Below are 25,129 nucleotides of genomic sequence, written 5' to 3' on the forward strand. Positions count from 1 at the left end.
CATATCTTGTAAATGACTTCCTTCAGGATAACGACATCGCTCGGCTAGAGTGGCTAGCATATTCTCCAGACATGAAACCTATTGAAAATGCCTGGCATAGGTTGAAAAGGGCTGTTCGTGGACGACGTGGCCCACCAACCACTCAGAGGGATCTATGCCGAATCGCCGTTGAGGAGGACAATTGGACCAATAATGCCTTGATGAACTTGTGGATAGTATGCCGCGACGAATACAGGCATGCGTCAGTGCAAGAGGCCGTTGTGTACAGCAATCTGGACCACCATCTCTGAAGGTCTCGCTGTATTGTGGTACAACATGCAATGTGTGGTTTTCATGAGCAATAAAAAGGACGGAAATAATGTTTATGTTGATCTCTGTTCCAATTTTCTGTACAGGTTCCGGAACTCTCGGAACCGAGGGGATGCAAAACTTTTTTTGGTGTATCTGCTGATTTCGGTTCCAAGAAGCATCAGACCCTTCCATGGCGCATTCATTAAAATCGCTTACTCAAGTAGGTGTGTTTATCATAAGACACAGGTAGTCATTTGGCAAAAGAAAAGTGTAGCTGCAGACTGGGAAATGTAAGACGGTGAATAAGCCTGAGATCAAATTGGAAAGTAGCTCTGCACTGTAAAACTGTTGAAATAATATCGGGATTTGGCTTCGTTGTAGGGAGGAAAGCCTTTTACAGTGCTGTCGGTATGTCTTCCAGAGAAGGAAAGCTGCCAGCACTTTCCCTTATTGGCAGCCGAGGAGATCGCCGGTTCAAGCCTCGGCAAGGTCAGGGACGCGCCGGCTGGAACAGCCCAGCCGGCACGTTAGGGCCCCGCTCCCCGTGTGTCCGTGTGAACGGCGCCCCTTGAATAGGAATTGCCGAATTAGGCGGTTGCCCGCCCGCGGCGGCCCTCGCCGCGCCGTGTTAATGACTGTGACGTCACGCCAGGTAAGATTCCTCGCCGCATAACGTATGCTGCGGCCGCCCACGCTTTTAACACGGCTCCCCTGGCGTGTGGCCCACTCCGCATTCCTCCCACAGGCGACGAAAAAAAGGAACCTCTCTGGCACTTCAGGGTAGTCACCGGATTGGACGACACAAGGGGGTTGGTAGGATTAATGTGACGTAATCGGATGGAGGGAGAGATTTCAGTGTGGCGGCTGGAAGCATTGTATGTTCGTCCTCCCTTATATTATGAAACGAAAAAATAACGTGATCCAAAGGTACAGTGTCATTGATGTTTCATTGTGCCAGAGAGGGTTGTAGCCTCTCCCCGATGTTATTCAATCTGTATATTGAGCAAGCAGTGAAGGAATCAAAAGAAAAATTCGGAGAAGGTATTAAAACCCATGGAGAAGAAATAAAAACATTGAGGTTCGCCGATGACAATGTAATTCTGTCAGAGACAGCAAAGGACTCGAAGAGCATTTGAATGGGATGAATAGTGTCTTGAAGGGAGGATATAAGATGAACGTCAACAAAAGCAAAACGAGGATAATGGAATGTAGTCGAATTAAGCCGGGTGATGCTGAGGGAATTAGGTTAGAAAATGAGACACTTAAAGCAGTAAAGGAGTTTTGCTATTTGGGGAGCAAAATAACTGATGATGGTCGAAGTAGAGAGGATATAAAATGTAGAATTGCAATGGCAAGGAAATCGTTTCTGAGGAAGAGAAATTTGTTAACATCGAGTATAGATGTCGTTTCTGAAAGTATTTGTATGGAGTGTAGCCATGTCTGGAAGTGAAACATGGACGATAAATAGTTTAGACAAGAAGAGGATAGAAGCTTTCGAAATGTGGTGCTACAGAAGGATGCTAAAGGTTAGATGGGTATACCACATAACTAATGATGAAGTATTGAATAGAATTGGGGAGAAGAGGAGTTTGTGGCACAACTTGACTAGAAGAAGGGATCGGTTGGTAGGACATGTTCTGAGGCATCAAGGGATCACCAATTTAGTACTGGAGGACAGCGTGGAGGGTAAAAATCGTAGAGAGAGACCAAGAGATGAATACAGAAGGATGTAGGTTGCAATAAGTACTGGGAGATGAAGACGCTTGCACAGGATATAGTAGCATGGAGAGCTGCATCAAACCAGTCTCAGGACTGAGGACCACAACGACGACGACAACAACAACAACAACAACAACAACAACAACAACTTCCCCACCAGGTATATTCAAATGAGCCTCTTCACGTAGCATAAAGCGAATATTTTGCCACATTTTACTAGGAAAAATCGTTTTTATTAAGTCATAGTTTTTACCTAATCAAAATTCATTCTCTCCTGTCTACTTCACCGTCTACTGGTACATTGTTCAAAACAATTAGGGGAACACCCGTATCTACGTCCACTATGTTAAATCGGATTTGATACAGGCGGTACCTGTGATTTTATTATATGACTAGAGATCTTCCTTTCAATATAAGCAACATTTAGAATCATTCGCCATCCATTCGTTGTGTTATGTATTACATATCAGGTCACCCCTAGGAAGGAAGTGAATATCGGTGTCCCAGTGTTTTCATGTTTTCTAGTGAGGTACACAGGTGGCAGTTGTCTTTTGTGGACGCTTTATTTAACCAAGCACACGCAATGCGACATCTTAATGCAGTGCAGTGTCTGGTCCAAAAAGGAGGGATTTTCCGTCGCGTTGATGCAGATGCTAGTGCGACACTGAAACGCAAGTGAATAAAATGGAACAGGTTCCTCCCAGTTGGGTGAAAACGTCAATCGGTGCCTCGTTGAAATTTCGTAGAAGGGTTTTTGAACGGTTCCTAGTGGTTCCACCCTGTACACCAGAGCAAAACACGTACTGCACTATCATTATAATGCACAAGAGGAGGCCCCGAGGCTAGTACACTGGTTGACAGTGGGTCGTTTTGCAAGTGTCGGTAACTTCACTCATAATATATGTATCTCATTTCTAAGAGTTTAATCCTCGATTTTTTAAAGATACAACTAATTGTAATATCCACACAACGACATCATATAGGTTTTAAGTGAAGAAATGTAAGGAACAAAAATACACATCCAGTCACGAGAAACCGAGTGAGGTAGCGCGGTGGTAAGCACACTGGGTTCGCATTCGGAAGGATAACTGTTCAAATTTCTGTCTGTTTCTAATGACGGGATGGTTCCTCTGATAGGAGAAAGCTTGTACTCCGTCTCTAATTATCTTGTTGGCAACAGGTCGTTGAACCCTAATACTCCTTCCTTTCTTCTTGCATTTGACATCACGACTGCCAGGCAGTGACGACATTACCTTCGACAAGTGTTGGCGAGTGTAGTGTCCTCTGATTGGTTACTCCTCAGAGGACGGTGCGCGCCTCGCACTCCATGTGGAAACGTGCCGGTGGGGACAACAGCTGAGCTCGTTTGGATTCGCGGCGGCGCTGCTCTCGCAGTGTAACGCAGTGGCAGCAGCGGCGACGGCCCGATGCCACGCCACGCCACGCCACGCCACGGCAGCTGGTGTCGCAACAGGCCGTGCCTGCCTCCCTGCTTCTGCCTGCATTGCTATTCCCAGTGGGCCGCGCCGCGGGGCTTGAGCAACCCGCAAGCCTGCCTGCCAGCCGACACGGTGTATTCGGTTGCGATAGGCGCCAAACTGGAACGGAACCGGTGCGCTCTCCAGCCAGGCGCCAAGACGGATCCGCGTCCAGCAGTCGGAAGGATCTACGTTCAGCGGCGGCTGAGCGTCCGCTGTCTGCCCATAGGCTGTGGCTCAGTCATTTCATCTCATTATCGTTTCTTACAGGAATGCTGGTCGAACGAGGCATGCAGGAGAACGGCTGTGAAGTTTGGAAAGTAGGAGAGAGGTTTTGGAGGACTTAAACCCGTCCGTAGGGGGAGGGGTGGGGGGCATAAGTTGCATATGTCTGCATCAGTAGGCAAGCAAGAACACTGTTTGAGAAAGGCGTGCTTTGCACTCATTATCTTCCAGAAAGTTTAAAAACCTCTCCGTTGCTTTCAAATGGTTCAAATGGCTCTGAGCTCTATGGGACTTAACTGCTGAAGTCATTAGTCAACTAGAACATAGAACGACTCAAACCTAACTAACCTAAGGACATCACGCACATCCATACCCGAGGTAGGATTCGAACCTGCGACCGTAGCGGTCGCGCGTTTCCAGACTGTAGCGCCTAGAACCGCTCGGCCATCCCGACCGGCCTCCCTTGCTTTCCTTGACTTTTAGCGTCAGCAGTGACCTCGATCTTGACTGCACGGTAAACTTTTATCTTCCTTTCCATCCATCAGTATTTCCAAGAAGCTACAGCTGAATTCACTGTGCGTGCTTTTCCATACCGAACTGCCGGTCGGGGTAGCCGAGCTGTTCTAGGCGCTACAGTCTGGAACCGCGCGACGACTACGGTCGCAGGCTCGAATCCTGCCTCGGGCATGGATGCGTGTGATGTCCGTAGGTTAGTTAGGTTTAAGTAGTTCTAAGTTCTAGGGGACTGATGACCTCATAGGCTCAGAGCCATTTGAACCACCTAATCCATACCAACTACTGCTGTAACTTACTGAGGTACTTAAACTGTCTGCCTCTCAGGATTCGTACTTCAACCCTTGCCCTTCGCGGCAGACAATGTATGCGAAACAGCTATAAAGGTATCTCTTGGAGCTAGAATCTGCCAGTACATCCTACTTCCCAAACTCAATAGCAACTCTCCTGCAAAAGCTGCTCTAGTACTCCTTAGAGATAGACGGTTTGTCGGTGATTCGTTTAACAATAGCCTACAGCCCTTGTACAGAGTAAATATTTCACTTTGAAGGAGAATTTACACTTTTATGAAACTGACACGGATTCGTTTTGAAGAAATAGAAAATAGAACCAAGCAGTACAGTTGGACTACCGTAGTAAATTTGCAGGACATTATAAACAGGGTGTCCCCGGAGGAATGAACACTATTCAGGGGTACAGGTATGTGACAGGAATGACCTATCGAACCAAAAAGTCCAGTAAATGTGAGCTCTAAAACGCATACCGCAAGAGCTATGAGCATTTATTCAGTAGAAGAGATGTTTTTCTCATTAGTGAAGAAGAACAAGTTTTCATAGTTATTAAGGTATGCATTTTAGAGTTAATGTTCACTTTATAACTTTTTTTATTTGGTCCATTCCAAAACCTCTCAGAATATGGAAAAGAAAGAACGTGCGACAACAGAGATTTGTTTCATGGTATCGAAGATGAAATAGTAGTGCTCCTAACCCTAAGTTATGCGTTTTAGGGCTCATGTTTACTAGACCTTTTCAAATGGTTCAAATGGCTCTGAGCACTATGGGACTTAACATTGGATGATTTATTCTAAAGAAAGAACTGCACAAATTGTGGAAGTCATTAACGGATTGGTCCACCTCCGGCCCTTATGCAAACAGGTATTCGGTTTGGCATTGATTGATAGAGTTGCTGGATGTCCTCCTGAGGGATGTCTGACAAATTCCGTAAAACTGGCGCGTTAGTTCGTCAAAATCCGAGGTGTTTGGATGGCCCTGCCCATAACGCTCCAAATGTTCTCAATTGGGGAGAGAATCGGCGACTTTGCTGGTCAACGTAGGGTTTAGCGTGCACAAAGACAAGGAGTAGAAATCTCGCCATGTGCGGGCGGGCATTATCTTGCTGAAATGTAGGCCCATAACTACTTGCCATGAAGGGCAACAAAACGGGATGCAGATCATCGTCGATGTAGCGCTGTGCTATAAGGATCCTGCGGATGACAACTAAAGGGGTCCTGCTACGAAAAGAAATGGCACCCCAGACCTTCTCTCCAGTATGGTGGGCGACAGTCAGGTCGGTATCCCACTGATGTCTTGGGCGTCTCCAGACACGTCTTAGACCCGGAATCTCATTGACTGGAGTAGAATAATCTACAGTGGTGAGTCCTGCTTCGAACCGAACCCCGATAACCAGCGAAGAGCGTCTGCAGACATCTTGGACTGTGATGGGATACCAACCAGGCAGTAATTAAGTTAATCGCTGCATCCATAACTGAATCGATTTCAACCTCCCAAAAATCAAATAACTTTAACCCCAGTAGATATTGAATGAGTGGTCCAATAGTTAAGACACTGTCAGATTTGGGACTTCTCCAGTTACTAGTCGCCATCTACGTACCCACTGTCAAAGTTATCCATTGTTCCCTAAATCATTTTTGATAAATGCTTACGATGGTTCCATCATGTAGAGCAAAATTTGTTTTGCAGCCTACCAACGATTATCTGATATATGTTCTATCTTGCAGCGAGTAAGTAACTGAGGCCTTTATTCCTACCCTTAATCATCTTAGATATATCGTTGAAGCATACATATATTATCTAAAGACAGACATAATTTCTTCCAGGCTATTTGTTTAAAACAGGTACTTTGTGTAATACTGCTGACATCATTTATTACTGGTTTTTCAGTTTTAAACTTACTGCAATTAGAGCGATCCCTAATAACTGATTATAACACGTCCTGCGGAAGATGGCTATGAAAATAAACATACTGGCATGTTTAGAGCTTTAGCTCAATTTCTAGGACGCATACTCCTAGGAAGTGTTCGTTTTGACCAAACAGCCTAGTGGAAATGATACCTTCCTTTGAATATATATATATATATATATATATATATATATATATATATATATATATATATATATATATATATATATATATATATATATGTGTGTGTGTGTGTGTGTGTGTGTGTGTGTGTGTGAATTCCTAAGGGACGAAACTGCTGAGTGCTGAGGTCATTCGTCCTTATACTTACTCACTACTTAATCTAACCTGTGCTAAGAACAACACAAACACCCATGCTTGAGGGAGGGCTCGAATCTCTGGCGGGAGGGGCCGCGCAATCCGTGACAAGGCACTCATTGAATTTATCGAGGCTGTGGCGTCCACTTCAGAAGAAATCAGTAGACATACAATGCATTTCACGAAGCAGAAAACAAGATGACATAGACGTTGGAAAAGATAAAGAAGGGTAGAGAGAGAGTTATGGCTGTAGGTGTAAGAAGAGAAGGTAGTGGAAGGAGGAGAAGGAAATAACAGAAAAGGAAGGAGGAGGAGACGTTTGACGACTGCAGGAGAGGTACAGGATTAGATAGAGATAAGAGGGAGTGGTGAAAGAAGATGAATTGGAATAGAGAAGAAAGAGCAGGGGAAGGAGGAAAAGGAGAAAGAGGATGGAAAGACAGAGAGAGGGGAAGAAGAGGGAATGACGGAAAATGGAGGAGGAGACATGGGAGGTTTATGGAAAGATGATGAAGTAGGTATGATGTAGGAGCAGGGGTGTAGGATAAGATGATGGAGAAGTGGTGGAAAAGTAGTTGCAGTAGCAGTATGGCAACAGCAGAAACAGTGTAAATAGGAAGAGGATGTGGAGGAGAAAAGGGGAAAGAGGCAGAGGGGTATAGGAGGAGGAGGGGTATAGGAGGAGGGGGAGGGGAGGGGGATGAAGGGAAATAAAAAGGCTGGTGTGCACGTGTGGCGGGCGGATGACCCGGCAGCGGCGGCTGCTGACGAGGCCACGCTGGCTCCGGCCACGCACCAGACCTTGGCTGGTCGATTGAGCAGATCGACCTTCGCCTTGGCGCGGCTGCTGTAATTTCAGTGCACGCTCCCAACTGCCCGCCGCCGCCTGGGAGGCGCCTGCGCTCGCCGCGGCTGGCCGCACGCCGGCCCTGCGCCACGGGGTGGCCGCTTTCGCCGGGGCAGGCGTACAGACAGACGTAGCTGGCCGCTCTGATTTACTGCCGCGACTCTCCACCATGCTGGTAGTCACTGGCAGCCGCTTTCGTAACGCTGCGTCGCGGGTAGAGAGCTGCGGGAGCGCACGGAATGTAGCACCCGTCAGGGAAATAGCCTCCTCTCCTCTCCTCTCTCTCGGCGCATTCGATGTTCGTCCTCCTTGTAGAACTTCCGTCCTGTCCAACCTTCGCCCCAAATGACTTACCATCACATGCTACGCTCTTACTACGATATTTCTGCTATTGACCTAGGAAATCCTCGACTGATTCATAAATACTACATGTTTCCTCACATATTTGCGCTTCGTGACTGGAAATAAGTTTCTTCCTTCAGTTAAGCCGGCCGGTGTGACCAAGCGGTTCTAGGCGTTACAGTCTGGAACCGCCTGACCGCTACAGTCGCAGTTTCGAATCCTGTTTCGGGCATGGACGTGTGTGATGTCCTCGTGTTAGTTAGGTTTAAGTAGTTCTAAGTTCTAGGGGACTGAAGACCTCAGAAGTCAAGTCCCATAGTGCTCAGAGCCATTTGAACCATTTGAACCTTCAGTTAAGGAAACAAATGAAGTAGGCGGCAGCGGTTTTTAATCTGAAAGTTAGTTTGACCGTGAAGATGTTTTACTAGACACGTGCATATTGCAAGTGGTTTGCTTTCACCTTCCTCCAACAATGTACCTAACCAAGCTGTTACTGATGGGACACAATTTAACGTCGTTTCCGAACCATGGTAGAGTTCGGTACTTTTCACAATAACAATTTACTGTCTGCGTAGATTACAGAAAAAAATCTTAAGAACTGGGATCGAACACCGTCCCTCTGCATTGACATTTATCCATTGACCTGTCGAGCCACGCTGGGGAATAAAACTCACTGACACGTTCGTTGCTAAGTATTAACACTGAAATATCACAAGAAAAAGTTGATTTTTGAGCTCGGTATTGTATAGATGTGAATCAGGGACTGTGATAAGACAGAAAGTAGAATCATTTGAGATGGGGGTTTATTGAAGGATGTTGAAAATTAGGAGGGGGAAGGAACTTGGAAAACATTAGCAAGAATGAGGGTCAGTACGAACGGATATGCCTTCGGGGAATAACTGTAGTGGTACTCGAGCAAGCAATAGAGGGTAAAAACTGTAGTGGAAGGTGAAGACTGGAATATGTCCAACAAATAGTTGAGGACGTAATTTGCAAATGCTACTCTGAGATGAAGAAGTAGGCGCAGGAGAGCAATTCGTGATTTGTGGAGGCTGCATAAAACTAGTTAGAATGAGGGGAAAAAACAAGAGGCCGAGAAAAGAGCAGTTCGCAGAATGTAAACGGGACAGATCATGGACTGTCTTGGGTTTGAAGACTTGCAATATAGGATGTATCAACAGTGTAAGACATCACTTCCAATGGAAAAAAAGTTTTCGTAGCTCCCAAGGTTTGCATTTTACAACCCATGTTTACTCAGAGTTTTTTGTCTGAAAGTGAGCTGTGGTCAGCGTGGCTATTTTTAAGACTTCATTCCGTCTCGAAAGAATATCCCATCGTGAACAATATGATTTACATCGGCACAGTGAACTGCTCACTGTAGACGTATAACTTCCTCGTTGCAGGGAATTGGAAGTGTAAAAATTAAAATACGCTTACGAAAAACAATAGCAGTTGATAAGAGAATTATCACTACAATACGACTGAGCTTGAATGTGTGAATGGGACTAGCCAAAGGTGTTTTCTGCAAATAGCACATTCCAACGCAAGTCATCTTTTCCACATTTCGCTCCACAACAGCATCATGGTGATTTTCAAAATCGTTCCTATGAAAATTACCTGCAACTGGAACTTGTCGACCTTTTTTTTTTGGGGGGGGGGGGGGTCATCAGTCTACTGACTGGTTTGATGCGGCCCGCCACGAATTCCTCTCCTGTGCTAACCTCTTCATCTCAGAGTAGCACTTGCAACCTACGTCCTCAATTATTTGCTTGACGTATTCCAATCTCTGTCTTCCTCTACAGTTTTTGCCCTGTACAGCTCCATCTAGTACCATGGAAGTCATTCCCTCATGTCTTAGCAGATGTCCTATCATCCTGCCCCTTCTCCTTATCAGTGTTTTCCACATATTACTTTCTTCTCCGATTCTGCGTAGAACCTCCTCATTCCTTACCTTATCAGTCCACCTAATTTTCAACATTCGGCTATAGCACCACATCTCAAATGCTTCGATTCTCTTCTGTTCCGACCTATGAAGGATGAAATGCGGCGCTGAGGGTATTATTCGGCGAACATGACACGTACACATTAACACTGTTGAATGAATCATAAGAACATGTTGTCTGAAATTTCCTGCATGAAATAACAGAACTTAATTTCACTGTTTACGTTTCTGACACTCCACTGTATCATTACTCCAGTTTTGATTCCAGAAAGACCTCAAACGACTGGTATGGACTAGCTGGTTTAGGAGACTATTTTAAGTGTCATTTCTGACAACAGAAAACTAAGTGCACAAGCACAAGCAGTAGGAAATGGACAACGAACGTCAACAGGTAGATTACTGCATTGCGTTCGTACCTGTCACGAGTAAAATGACTCATATATCAACACTATCTGATCACAAGTACGATTATCGATCAACATTTAGGAATCAGCTTCAAATCTGTTCCAACTGTCAAACTCTCTCACAAGCTCAGTGACTGGAACTGGTGGTACGAACCCATCAAAGATAATACAGGAACAGACATGACCTACATTTTCTTGTGTCTCTCTTTTGCCAGATTCTATGACGGATATATTTGGACCCTTTGTTCTGAATAGCTAATTTCTCTAACACTTGTTGCCGGCCACGGTGGTCTCGCGGTTCTAGGCGCGCAGTCCGGAACCGTGCGACTGCTACGGTCGCAGGTTCGAATCCTGCCTCGGGCACGGATGTGTGTGATGTCCTTAGGTTAGTTAGGTTTAAGTAGTTCTAAGTTCTAGGGGACTGATGACCACAACAGTTGAGTCCCATAGTGCTCAGAGCCATTTGAACCATTTTCTAAGACTTGTTGGTTCATAACTGCGCTTTATTTATGTCTACTGCAAAATCAATTATCAATCATTTGTTCAGTTTAATTTAGAAAATGCTTGTATGTATCAGTGATTTAGTGCTTTCTTTATAAAATCCTATTTTCTTATACGCTTGTTGATTGTCACTTTCTAAAATTGTTTTTCTTTCTTTATAGGTTAGTGGCTCCATGGAATCTTTGAAAAATATCATTGCAGCACACAGGAGTCCGTAAGTTTCCTACAGCTAGTTATTAGACGTGTCTCGTTAGCCTCATCTAATCGATTTTTCTAAAATCCTTTTTCTTTGACTGAGAGTCTTCCTGTTGTCTGCTAAATACTTACAATGAATTCGTTCTGGTTTCCATAACTACAGAGAACGCCACAGTTAACTCGACTTGTAGGTCTTTTCGTAGGCAACTTTTATTTTCCTGCTAATACTGTAATTGCATTATAGTATGACGACGATAATGATGGAAGCTGAAGAAATGAATTAAAATGTGTGCCATGGCCGGGACTTCAACCCAGTTCTCCTTGCTTACTAGACAGGAATGCTAGCCATTGCACAATCACAGCACTGTAGCTAACATACCTGGACGGACTACCCTGGTCCAACGAGATATAAGCAGGATCTCCCAATTATGACCCACCCTGGGGTGCTATTCCAATACCGGAGAGCCTCAGCGATAGTGACGATCTAAGAATGGAAAATAAGCTGAAGATGTTAATCGAAATTTGTGTTAGAGAGGGCACTGGACTTTGTCGTAGACAAAGATGAGACTCAAATGTTCGAAGAAAAATTAATTATATGCTGTTGTCGAGTTTTACTGACCAATGACGTTCCGGATAGTGACGTTGAGTGTCTCGTTACAATCGAAATAGGACGGCATATTATAGGATACATCATCGTCAGATCCCATTATTATCGTTGCCCTAAAGAGCACATCTGAGACTACTTTCGGAGCGTCAGTTTCCTTTTATAGTCGTTTTTAGCATTATAACCGACGCGGCGTAATAACAAAGAGGATTTTATTATCTGGCCGTGGAAACATTAAACCTGACTCTAAGAAACTAAAAACCTACTACAGAAGAACATTTACAAATTCAGCTTTTAAACGAATTTGTCTGAGTTATTGGCTCTCGATATATTCGAGTAGTCACACAGGACTCGAATAAAAAGGCAGTTTAAAAGTAATTTGAATACGTACATGAATTCCAACGAGTAACGCAATAGTATCGCAAAATTAAAAGAGTTAGCCTTTCGTCTAGTCATCATGCAGGTTGATGGGGTGAACTCATGCATTCTTATCTAGTACGTAACTCACCTAGTCACTTATTGACTCAGTGACCTTTTTTGTGTTCCTTACGGAGAGCTTTGTGCGTGATCGTTATTTTCTGCTTACTGATGCTACTTATTATAAATCGATCTGTCATATATAGTTTTATATCTGTATCCTTCCGTGTAAGAAGCCATTAAGCTGTATGTGCATGGGTTCACTGTATTTTGTTTTTATCGCATGATTATAGCTAGAACCGACACCTTCTGAAACTGCATCAAGCAGTAGAATAGATTTGCTATTTGGATTGAACGTTTTTTGTAACTCACTGAGTGACGTGAAGTTAACATGTAATCGGCTGGCTCACCGACCCAACAATGCCAAACGATTTCCATCAAATTTTTCTGGGTGTGCGATCACATAATGACGTGATAAAAACTGTCAACCTTTCGGATAGTATTGTAGGCGACCTTCATTGGCGAGACTCTGATGAAGACTGACTGCAGTAGTAGCTGCGACGTCGTCAGCTTTTGTCGTACCATCATACTACCACATATCCAGAAGAATTTTATTGAAATGGACTCTGTCTGTTGAAGCGTATGCTTGTGTAATGCCATACGACTCATTCTTCAGTATTTGTGTAAAGAGACAGTAAAGTTAGATCATTTCATCAACGTGTATATACAAAATTATTAATATTCTACCCCTTTCATTGACTCCAAATAATGTATACATTTGCCGGCCGCGGTGGTCTCGCGGTTCTAGGCGCGCAGTCCGGAACCGTGCGACTGCTACGGTCGCAGGTTCGAATCCTGACTCGGGCATGGATATGTGTGATGTCCTTAGGTTAGTTAGGTTTAAGTAGTTCTAGTTCTAGGGGACTAATGACCACAGCAGTTGAGTCCCATAGTGCTCAGAGCCATTTGAACCATTTTTTTAATGTATGCATTTGTAATTCGTGTTCTTAATGCAGATTCGATGATAAACTGCTTCCACATTGGCGAGAGTAAACATAACGTTTATTTGCATGGTAGGATCAGTGGACAATGGCGGCAATAGTAGCGCATATACACTCCTGGAAATTGAAATAAGAACACCGTGAATTCATTGTCCCAGGAAGGGGAAACTTTATTGACACATTCCTGGGGTCAGATACATCACATGATCACACTGACAGAACCACACGCACATAGACACAGGCAACAGAGCATGTACAATGTCGGTACTAGTACAGTGTATATCCACCTTTCGCAGCAATGCAGGCTGCTATTCTCCCATGGAGACGATCGTAGAGATGCTGGATGTAGTCCTGTGGAACGGCTTGCCATGCCATTTCCACCTGGCGCCTCAGTTGGACCAGCGTTCGTGCTGGACGTGCAGACCGCGTGAGACGACGCTTCATCCAGTCCCAAACATGCTCAATGGGGGACAGATCCGGAGATCTTGCTGGCCAGGGTAGTTGACTTACACCTTCTAGAGCACGTTGGGTGGCACGGGATACATGCGGACGTGCATTGTCCTGTTGGACGAGCAAGTTCCCTTGCCGGTCAAGGAATGGTAGAACGATGGGTTCGATGACGGTTTGGATGTAGCGTGCACTATTCAGTGTCCCCTCGACGATCACCAGAGGTGTACGGCCAGTGTAGGAGATCGCTCCCCACACCATGATGCCGGGTGTTGGCCCTGTGTGCCTCGGTCGTATGCAGTCCTGATTGTGGCGCTCACCTGCACGGCGCCAAACACGCATACGACCATCATTGGCACCAAGGCAGAAGCGACTCTCATCGCTGAAGACGACACGTCTCCATTCGTCCCTCCATTCACGACTGTCGCGACACCACTGGAGGCGGGCTGCACGATGTTGGGGCGTGAGCGGGAGACGGCCTAACGGTGTGCGGGACCGTAGCCCAGCTTCATGGAGACGGTTGCGAATGGTCCTCGCCGATACCCCAGGAGCAACAGTGTCCCTAATTTGCTGGGAAGTGGCGATGCGGTCCCCTACGGCACTGCGTAGGATCCTACGGTCTTGGCGTGCATCCGTGCGTCGCTGCGGTCCGGTCCCAGGTCGACGGGCACGTGCACCTTCCGCCGACCACTGGCGACAACATCGATGTACTGTGGAGACCTCACGCCCCACGTGTTGAGCAATTTGGTGGTACGTCCACCCGGCCTCCCGCATGCCCACTATACGCCCTCGCTCAAAGTCCGTCAACTGCACATACGGTTCACGTCCACACTGTCGCGGCATACTACCAGTGTTAAAGACTGCGATGGAGCTCCGTATGCCACGGCAAACTGGCTGACACTGACGGCGGCGGTGCACAAATGCTGCGCAGCTAGCGCCATTCGACGACCAACACCGCGGTTCCTGGTGTGTCCGCTGTGCCGTGCGTGTGATCATTGCTTGTACAGCTCTCTCGCAGTGTCCGGAGCAAGTATGGTGGGTCTGACACATCGGTGTCAATGTGTCCTTTTTTCCATTTCCAGGAGTGTATATATAATGTACGCTACAACCCATAATAGTGGTAGAAGTAATCAATTTTAATTACGATTACTGGAAATTAAGGAATTCTGCTGCCTCGGAGGCAAATTATTGGCATGTAAGAAGCTAGAGGAATGGGCAGGATAACGGGCATGTATAAGACTCAGGGAATAGCTTCCACAAAACTAGAGCGCAAAGCCTATAGGGGAGACAGAAATTGGAATATATTCAACGAATTATCGAGGACGCTGAGTTCCTTATTCTAAGATGAGAAGCTTGACAAAAAGGACGAAGTCGTGGCGGGCCGCATCAAACCTGTCAGAAGACAGAGAGCACAAGAAGGAAGTGGTATAATCCTGGAAATGCTACTAGTTAATTCAAATAAGACGCAGCTAATATAGAGCACCATTCCTCACCGTGTTCTCCCGCGAGCGCCCGCGTTTGTGTGTGTGTGTGTGTGTGTGTGTGTGTGTGTGTGTGTGTGAGCGCGCGCGTGTGCGCGTGCGTGTCACACTCCTATCTCGCTCTCTGTTTACTACTCATCTCTTGGCCTTTCTCCCGTTCTCCGGCAGTTCCCTTTCTCTTTCCCCTGCAACGGGGAAACACGAGTCGCGCCGGTAACGAGGATAGTGAGAGCGTTGTAAGGGCGAGGTCGGAGGGTGTCCGGCGCTACAGGTCTCCCTGAATCACAGCGTAATGAGGGCGGGCCGTCGCCATGGAGAGCAGAGGACAGGAGAGCGGCGCGTAGTTACTGGAGCGGCCGGCCGCCCGGAAAGCTTTATCTGCCGGTGCCTGACGTCAGCCGCACCCGGCCAGACACGTCTGGCGATATGCTGCCGACGTCCTACTCTGCTTTCCTTACACTTATTGTCCAAACGAACGTCTACGTCCATTGATTTTACTGGAGGCGCACGAAGGTTATACTACAACAGTACTGTGTAAAATTCTTTTCACTTGTCATTTGATAATTTACAGAGCTTCGTTTTAAATGTGTACTTGTGCGACATTTCAGATAAAATGTTTTAAAGGCTAGTGCTTTGTCGATGCAATCGCTATCTTTTGCCATTCGCTGTTCATTTTTGTTCCATGTAATTGCCACTTACTATTCTCTTCTCGATGTCTTCCGAATACTTCTTCGTAGATCGTCTTCTCTCTTCCTTCTGCCGGCCTGTGTGGCCGAGCGGTTTTAGGCGCTTAATTCTGGAACCGCGCGACCGCTACGGTCGCAGGTTCGAATCTTGCCTCGGGCATCGATGTGTGTGATGTCCTTAGGTTAGTTAGGTTTAAGTAGTTCTAAGTTCTAGGGGACTAATGACCTAAGTTCTAGGGGACTAATGACCTCAGGTGTTAAGTCCCATAGTGCTCAGTGCCATTTTAACCATTTTTTTTCTCTTCCTTTCTCTTCCTTTCTCTCCTTTCAGGTATGTTAACCCTTTAAGTGGCGGTGGTGCATATACATAACATTGGAACTACCATGCATATTTTTCCTCTTGATTCACTGGTATGAATATTTACCATTTCATACCCCCAATTTTGAGCAAATTCATGTCGATTCCTTTCCAATATAGCCATAATCCAACTTTCTCTTCTACAGAGAAGTGTAGTCCAAACAAATAATTTTCTGTCATCTGTATTAATATATTTGCTGTTTAAAATATTATCCTTAGTCTTAAGTGCCTGTTTTGCCAATGAAATCCATTTCTTCATTTCCATTAAGTATCTATTATCCTATGCGATTACAGAGTTGAGCAACATTTATAGAACATTTATCTTCTAGGTTGTTATACTACGTCATGTTCTTCTTCAAATGTCTTGTCACACTGCGATCCCTGCACAGGTGTCGAAACGGCGACGTGTGATAGCAAATTGGAGAGAAACGACAACAGCCACAAAATTCTGTAGCCTTGCAAAAACCAGTCACAGAAGCTTTCCAATCATTACACTGCAGATCTTCATGGAAGAAACAATACTGCGTAAGTGACTTTTTTGATCTTCTAGAGTTCGGTCCACTGCCATACTTGATGCAATGCACTTTCTCCGCAGTCACAAAAGAAAGAAACACTTCGCTTGACTGGGGCATCGGAACATTCGTAAAGCTGATGATGCTATTTTCTATAAAGAGGTTGCTACGTCAGAAACTGTACCGAAACACAGGTAGATATACGGAGGATCTGCGATTGTTGCAGTGATTAGCAGGTGTCGGTACTCTAAAAAACAAACCTCCACTTATATACACTAATTCCAAGTGGGCTACGATTTCTTTGTCGGTGAAAATACCGTCTTGTGAAACGCCGCCCATTTCCATCCAGGGAAAACTTGACTCAAGAACTGCTTTCCAACACTTGGAGATACGTAGCAAACAATAACAATGCGCTGCGACTGTACACGTTTTTTCTTTAATGCGACAAATTGACAAAGAGTCCGTTACATAGTTTCTTTGACAGCTTGTCGAAAACAATATATATTTCCTCTCGCTTCGGGAACTAAAATATACTCAGCGCGTCTTATAAGTAAAATAATGCATAAGCGAAATTTTAAATTGATTTTATAGTTTCTTGTGGTTACTCTCTCCACTATCAGTGAAATATCCAAAGCTCGTACGTTCCCACTATCAGTTCAGAAGGAAAAACTTGCATCTACTTTGTCAGAAGTGCTTAGGCTACCACGACCAGGATCTTTAAATAAAAGCCCTTTCGATGTTAGACCACGTAATAGTGAAATTCTAAAACGAACAGAAAGCCGATGTTTCGAAGGAAGGAAGATTGGGTTCAACGTCCCGTCGACATCGAGATCATTAGAGATGAACACAGGCTCGGATTTTGTCAAGGATTGGGAAGGAAATCGGCCGTGCCAGCATTTGCCTGGAGCGATTTAGGGAAAACGTGGAAACCTAAATCTAGATGGCCGGATATGGGTTTGAACCATCGGCTTCCCAAATGTGAGTCCAGTGTGCTAACCACTGCGGCACCTCGAACTGTCCGATGTTTCCATCGTCTCTCCAGTGGTTATCTTCAGCACTAACAGTATAACACGCCTCATACACTCCTGGAAATTGAAATAAGAAAAACGGGAATTCATTGTCCCAGGAAGGGGAACTTTATTGACACATTCCTGGGGTCAGATACATCACATGATCACACTGACAGAACCACAGGCACATAGACACAGGCAACAGAGCATGTACAATGTCGGCACTAGTACAGTGTATATCCACCTTTCGCAGCAATGCAGGCTGCTATTCTCCCATGGAGACGATCGTAGAGATGCTGGATGTAGTCCTGTGGAACGGCTTGCCATGCCATTTCCACCTGGCGCCTCAGTTGGACCAGCGTTCGTGCTGGACGTGCAGACCGCGTGAGACGACGCTTCATCCAGTCCCAAACATGCTCAATGGGGGACAGATCCGGAGATCTTGCTGGCCATGGTAGTTGACTTACACCTTCTAGAGCACATTGGGTGGCACGGGATACATGCGGACGTGCATTGTCCTGTTGGAACAGCAAGTTCCCTTGCCGGTCTAGGAATGGTAGAACGATGGGTTCGATGACGGTTTGGATGTACCGTCCACTATTCAGTGTCCCCTCGACGATCACCAGAGGTGTACGGCCAGTGTAGGAGATCGCTCCCCACACCATGATGCCGGGTGTTGGCCCTGTGTGCCTCGGTCGTATGCAGTCCTGATTGTGGCGCTCACCTGCACGGCGCCAAACACGCATACGACCATCATTGGCACCAAGGCAGAAGCGACTCTCATCGCTGAAGACGACACGTCTCCATTCGTCCCTCCATTCACGCCTGTCGCGACACCACTGAAGGCGGGCTGCACGATGTTGGGGCGTGAGCGGAAGACGGCCTAACGGTGTGCTGGACCGTAGCCCAGCTTCATGGAGACGGTTGCGAATGGTCCTCGCCGATACCCCAGGAGCAACAGTGTCCCTAATTTGCTGGGAAGTGGTGGTGCGGTCCCCTACGGCACTGCGTAGGATCCTACGGTCTTGGCGTGCATCCGTGCGTCGCTGCGGTCCGGTCCCAGGTCGACGGGCACGTGCACCTTCCGCCGACCACTGGCGACAACATCGATGTACTGTGGAGACCTCACGCCCCACGTGTTGAGCAATTTGGCGGTACGTCCACCCGGCCTCCCGCATGCCCACTATACGCCCTCGCTCAAAGTCCGTCAACTGCACATACGGTTCACGTCCACGCTGTCGCGGCATGCTACCAGTGTTAAAGACTGCGATGGAGCTCGGTATGCCACGGCAAACTGGCTGACACTGACGGCGGCGGTGCACAAATGCTGCGCAGCTAGCGCCATTCGACGGCCAACACCGCGGTTCCTGGTGCGTCCGCTGTGCCGTGCGTGTGATCATTGCTTGTACAGCCCTCTCGCAGTGTCCGGAGCAAGTATGGTGGGTCTGACACACCGGTGTCAATGTGTTCTTTTTTCCATTTCCAGGAGTGTATTAGCGGAAATTTTTTGCATAGTCTTAGGAGGGAATGTCCTGAACAACACACTAAGAATTCCGACCGGTGGGGTGGGTGGTTGGTGTTTAAAGACCACTTTCTATGATTTTCTCTAACAATTCGAAAACCACAGTCTCTAGTGAAAATGTATCACCGTGACAAATTGAACTATATTAAATTTCCTACTGAAGAAGTCCTATTCGTTTTTTTCTCCATGACTAATAGTATCCGCGTGCAGGGAATGGAAAAATCACAGATTTTCAAAAAATATTATTGTTACTGCGTAAAATAAATGTTTATCTTTGAATTAAGTGAGTTAAAAATAAAAATTACACATATGTACCATATCTAAGAGCAGTAGGGCCATATTAAGAGATAAATTATGTTCTGGGGGTGTAACAGGATGGAGGGGTGAGATGTGTGGGGTAGAGGCGCGAGGAAAAGTGGGTCGCTGGATTGTGTTCACGCACTTCTCTCTTTTGCAGGCCTGCAAACTCAGGATCGAGTAGGTGATTCCACACACTGCTTACTCCACTACGTCACAGGAAACAGCTACAGAATTTTTCACAAAGTTGAATGTTCCTCTCACGGTATGTATTATGAATCACTGGCGACGCAGTGTAAAGACATGCCCGGGGAGTGTTTATTTTCCACAAAGTACCTCAAGGTTAGATTGAAAGCAGATACGATTTAACAATAACACTAAGGCAAGTAACGCATACAGAAAGAATCTACGCAAATATCTGCACACTGTTTTACGGTTCTATGCTGTTGGAGAGGGAGAGTGATTCTTAGTCGTCCTGTATAGCATAGAGGCCTTCAGTGTAATCTTTCCACCTATCCGCTTTCTGCTCTGGATTTAACAGCGGAATTCCCGTTGCACTCTTAATGTTACCACCCTTGCTTCTACTTTCACCGAAGGTTGTTTTTACTTTTCTATGTGATGAGTCAGTTCTTTCGACAATCATTTCTTTTTGTATTTCTTCACATTTTTAATACAGCCATTTCGTCTTAGCTTCCCTGCAATTCCTATTCATTTCATTTCTCAGCGACTCCTATTTCTGTGTTTCTGAATTTCCCTGAATATTTTTGTACTTTCTTATTTGACAGACCAACTGAAGTATTTATTTTGTGATCCATGGTTTCTTCACAGTTAGCTTCTTTGTACCTATGTTTTTCTTTCCAACTTTTTTGATTGCACTTTTTAGAGATGTCCGTCCTCGTCAACTGAACTGCCTACCGAGCTATTCCTTATTTCTGTACCTATAGCCTTAGAGAACTTCAGGCGTATCTCTTCATGCCTTAGTACTTCTGTATCCCACTTCACTGCGTATTGATTCTTCCTGACTAAGCTCTTAAACTTCAGCCTACTCTTCATCACTTCTAAGTTGTGGCTGAGTCTAGATCTGCTCCTGTGTAAGCCTTACAATCCAGTATCTGATTTCGGAATTTCTGTCTGACCACGTTGTAATCTAACTGAAATCTTTTCGTATTATCTGGTCTTTGCAAGTATACCTCCTCCTCTTGTGATACTTGAACGAGTCTTCGCTATTACTAGCGGAAATTTATTACAGATTTCAATCAATCTTTCTCCTCTCTTATTCCTTATCCCAGTCCATATTCTCCTGTAACATTTTCTTCTACTCCTTCCCCTACAACTGCATTTTAGTCCCGCAATGACTATTAGATTTTCATCTCCCTTTACGTACTGTATTACCCTTCCAATATCCTCATACACTTTCTCTGTCTCCTCATCTTCAGCTTGCGATGTCGGTATGTATACCAGAACTATAGTTGTCGGCGTTGGTTTGCTGTCTATTCTGATATGAACAACCCTATCACTGAACTGTTCACAGTAACACACTCTATGCCCTACCTTCCTATTCATAACGAATCCTACTCTCATTATACCATTTTCTGAGGCTGTTGATATATCACCCTATACCCATCTTACCAGATATCCTCGTCTTCTTTCTATTTTACTTCACTGATCGCTACTATATCTAGATTGAGTCTTTGCATTTCCCTTCTCAGATTTTCTAGGCCCCCCCTACCACGTTCAAGCTTATTACATTCCACGCCCCCAGTAGTAGAATGTTACCCTTTCGTTGATTATTGAATCTTTTTCTCATGATCACCTCCTCCTTAGCAGTCCGCTTCCGGAGATGCGAGGGGGGGACCATTCCGGAATCTTTTGCCAACGGAGAGAACATCACGACACTTTGTTTCAATTAAAGGGCCACATGTACTGTGAACACGCGTTATGTGTCTTTAATGCAGTTGTTCCCATTGCCTTCTGCGTCCTCATGCCGTCGATCATTGCTGGTACTTCCACCTTCAGGGGCAGTTTCCAACGCCAAGGAGAAGAAAGGGCCCTGAACCACTGTCCGCTCCTCCACCCTCTTTGACAAGGCCGTTGGCAGAATGAGGGTGACATCGTATGCCGTAAGTTTTCAGCCGCCATTGCTGATAATTAATCAAAATGTAAACGGTGGCGTGTTTCGATCCCGAGATCGATAACGTTTTGATTACTAATCAATGACGCTACCCTAGATCACAAGTGGACAGAGTGGTGAATTACCTACTCGACTTTGTCTGCACATCAGTGAACGATAGAAAAATGAATGAACACAATACAGCGAGCTACCTTCCCTCGGGCTTATGCCCCACACATTTTACTCCTCTATCCTGTTGCCCATGGCCCCCCAGAAGACAGTTTATTCCTTAATATGGTTCTACTGCACTTAGATACCATACACGCAGCTAATATTTACTTTTAATCCACTTAATTTAAAGGTAAACATTAATTTTATGCCATCAGAACAATATTTTTGATAATCTGCGATTACTCCATCCACTGTAACGCGGAAACTATTACTTCTAGAGAAAATATGAATAGGATTTCTTGTAGGAAATTCGATACAGTTTAATTTGGTTCTGTGAAACATTTTCGCTAGAAGACGCGGATTTCGAGCTGTTCGAGAAAAAGGTAAAATAGTTCCTTTTAAACGCTTCCCCCCCTACACACACACACACACACACACACACACACACACACACACACACACACACACACCCAGCCTGTCAGGACTTTTAGTTTGTTGTTCATGAGACTCCGTCCTAGCACTGCACAAACAAAAACTGGTGACTATGTTACCTCCTCCCACCCCCCACACCCCCTCCACCGATTTGCCTTCATTGACAAACAAAAACTGGTGACTGTGTTACCTCCCCCCCCCCCCCTCCGCTGATTTGCCTTCATTGACTGAACTAAAAAACCCAAACCCAATCACTTCAGCGCAAGTTCTTACTCCAGCTAGCTCCGCAATGATGATGAGATTGAAAGAACATATGATGAGATACAGGAATTTAATCCGATAGTCAAGGGAGGCAAAAATTCAGTTGCGATGGGTGACTGGAATTCGATAGTAGGAAAAGAAAGAGAAGGAAGGTAGTAGGAGAAGATGGAGTTGAGGAAAGGAATGAAAGGCGAAGCCGCCTGGTAGAGTTTTAACAGAGCATACTTTATTCTTCGCTGATACTTCCTTTAAGAATCAAGAAACAAGCTTATATACGTGGAAGAGACCTGATGACACGGTAAGATTTCAGGTTGGTTGCGTAATGTTAAGACAAAGATTTCGAAACCAGTTTTGAAACTCTAATACATTTTTAAGGGCAGATTTTGGACTCTGGCCATAATTTACCGATTATCAACTGCAGATTAAAACTGAAGAAATTGCGAAAAAGTAGATAATTAATCAAACGAGAAGTGGATGAATTAAAGGAGGAGGAGGAGATTAGTGTTTAACGTCCCGTCGACAACGAGATCATTAATCATTAGAGACGGAGCACAAGTTCGGATTAGGGGAGGATTGGGAAGGAAATCGGCCGTGCCCTTTCAAAGAAACCATCCCGGAATTTGCCTGACACGATTTAGCGAAATCACGGAAAACCTAAATCAGAATGGCCGGAGATGGGTTTTAACCATCGTCCTCCCGCATGGGATGAATTAAAGGACCCAAAGGTGGTTGAAAGTTCCAGAGCAAGCATTAGGCACCACTGGAACAGAAGACAAATGGGTAAATTAAAGGTATGAAAGAGGGAACGTACAAGAGGATCACACAGTTAAAAAGACAAGGCCTAGTATAAATTCCTGGATAGCAGAGGAGACATCATTGTAATTGACGAAAAGAAAAATATACATAACTGCAGCAAATGAAGGAGGAGAAATAAAATACAGATGTCTAAATCTGAGACTGAGAGAAAGTTCAAAATGGCTAAGCAGGAATGGTTATAGGAGGAATGCAACACTTTAGAAGCATATTTAAACAGAAGCAGCACCTATAAGAAAATTAAATACTCCTGTGGAAAAAGAGAAGCAGTTGTACTTATATCAAGAGCTGAGATAGCAAGCCAGTACTAATCAAACAAGCGAAAGCTGAAAGGTGGAAGGAATATATAGATAGTTATGTAAGATCATCAAGATTGGAGAAGAATCCACCCTATGAAAGACACCGTTTTGTGATTTTATTTTAGCCAGACAAGTTTCAGCACTTTACGTGTACCGAGCGAGGTGGCGCAGTGGTTAGACACTGGACTCTCATTCGGGAGGACGACGGTTCAATCCCGCGTCTGGCCACCCTGATTTAGGTTTTCCGTGATTTCCCTAAATCACTACAGGCAAATGCCGGGATGGTTCCTCTGAAAGGGCACGGCCGACTTCCTTCCCCATCCTTCCTTAATCCGATGAGACCGATGACCACGCTGTCTGGTCTCCTTCCCCAAACCAACCAACCAACCAACCAACTTTACGTGTTACCTTCGCTGGATTTTTCTTTACTTTCCTTCTGAAAAAATACCATTGCAAGTTAATCTCTTGTCTACGTTGTATAATAATTCACGTTTGCGAAGGGAGCGATTATTATTAATAGTTTGCATAAAGTAGAAGGTTAAGACATACCGGTACATATTAAGTTTAGGCGTTGCTTGTTCTTCATTTACGCTATGTTTAAAGAGTTTTAGTTTTGTGCTAAATCTGGAAATAATGTTGATATGTGCATTTGTTTGCATCCCTCACATGATGCTATTAAATATGTATGGTGGGAGCTTTAAATCTACTATGCTTTCTGCAACCTAGCATCTGCGGACAATGAAGCACAATTTATTTGTCTCTTCATTGTACATTTATGAATAGGAGTCGCTATGTATATCTCGTCATTTAGTGCGTTACGTATTGTTTTGTATCTTGTGGTGCTTTTTTCCTTGCTTGTGATCTGTTACCACACTTATTTCTTTTGCTGTTGTCCTTACATACGCATTTTGTGTCAATTTCCGCCACCACTGAACCATACAAGACACAAAAATGCGCGTAATGTTGGCAGAAACGCTGTGCTTGGCTGACAAATCATAAAAAATGAAAATGAAGCAAAAAGTAATGAGCGTTAACACGATGCAAGCAGAAAAAACACATATTAAGTAACAGGCTTTTTAATGTGACTTATATATATATAACCCTAACTTGGCCAGCAAGGTCCCTGGATATCTCCCTAATTGTCCAATTGGAGCGTCAGATCGTCAAAATACTAAAATGGTTGTAGGCATTTAGTCATAAAGCTTCAAACGTTCTCAATTAGGTAGGGTTTGGCAAGCACGAAGACGAGCAATACAAACTCTTGCTGTGAAAAGAATTGGCACCCGCGATCATCACTCCTGGATGTCGGTCTGTATAACGGGCTATAGTCAGATCTTCGATAGTAATCGTGTCTCAGTTCTACCGAGACTCGTCACTGAAGAGTATTTTACTCCAGGTAGCGAGATTCCAGTGTGTTAGGGAGCGCTCTAAAATGCTTGGAGCAGTTTTCACCTAATTTTATGCACATAAATCTTACTGCCTGAAGAAATACTGTGGTGGCATGACATTCTGGAATGCGTAGGGCTAGGGATGGAGAAAGCGATCTGAATAAACAGTGTTCGGAGTCGCAAGAGTGATTGACAGCCCCGATAATATTTAGTGAGACCTCTGTCCAGCTTTCTGGATATTTTTAGAAAAAAACTGAAAGCTTCTCTTTTATAAACTCATAAAAGAGCAAGAAAATTTTTCCCTTGCCTTTATGTTCTGACAAATCATTTGTCTCTGTATATGCAT

General features: G+C 44.9%; 1 protein-coding gene across 3 annotated transcripts in view; it reads left to right on the forward strand.

Annotated features, from left to right (window-relative positions):
- LOC126362137 (solute carrier organic anion transporter family member 74D-like) overlaps positions 1–25,129 on the forward strand; it is a 348,252-nt gene that overhangs the window by 196,427 nt on the left and 126,696 nt on the right. The window contains exon 3 of one of the 3 annotated variants that reach the window (XM_050007854.1): positions 10,941–10,993. The exons of the other annotated variants lie outside the window; for them this stretch is intronic. Coding sequence (XP_049863811.1) covers positions 10,953–10,993 — 41 coding nt within the window. The 5' untranslated portion in view covers positions 10,941–10,952. The remainder of the gene's footprint in view (positions 1–10,940; positions 10,994–25,129) is intronic. 3 annotated transcript variants of the gene reach the window in all.

This window comes from Schistocerca gregaria, chromosome 1 (assembly GCF_023897955.1).
Source record: "Schistocerca gregaria isolate iqSchGreg1 chromosome 1, iqSchGreg1.2, whole genome shotgun sequence".
In the NCBI taxonomy this organism is placed as follows: Eukaryota; Metazoa; Arthropoda; class Insecta; order Orthoptera; family Acrididae; genus Schistocerca; species Schistocerca gregaria.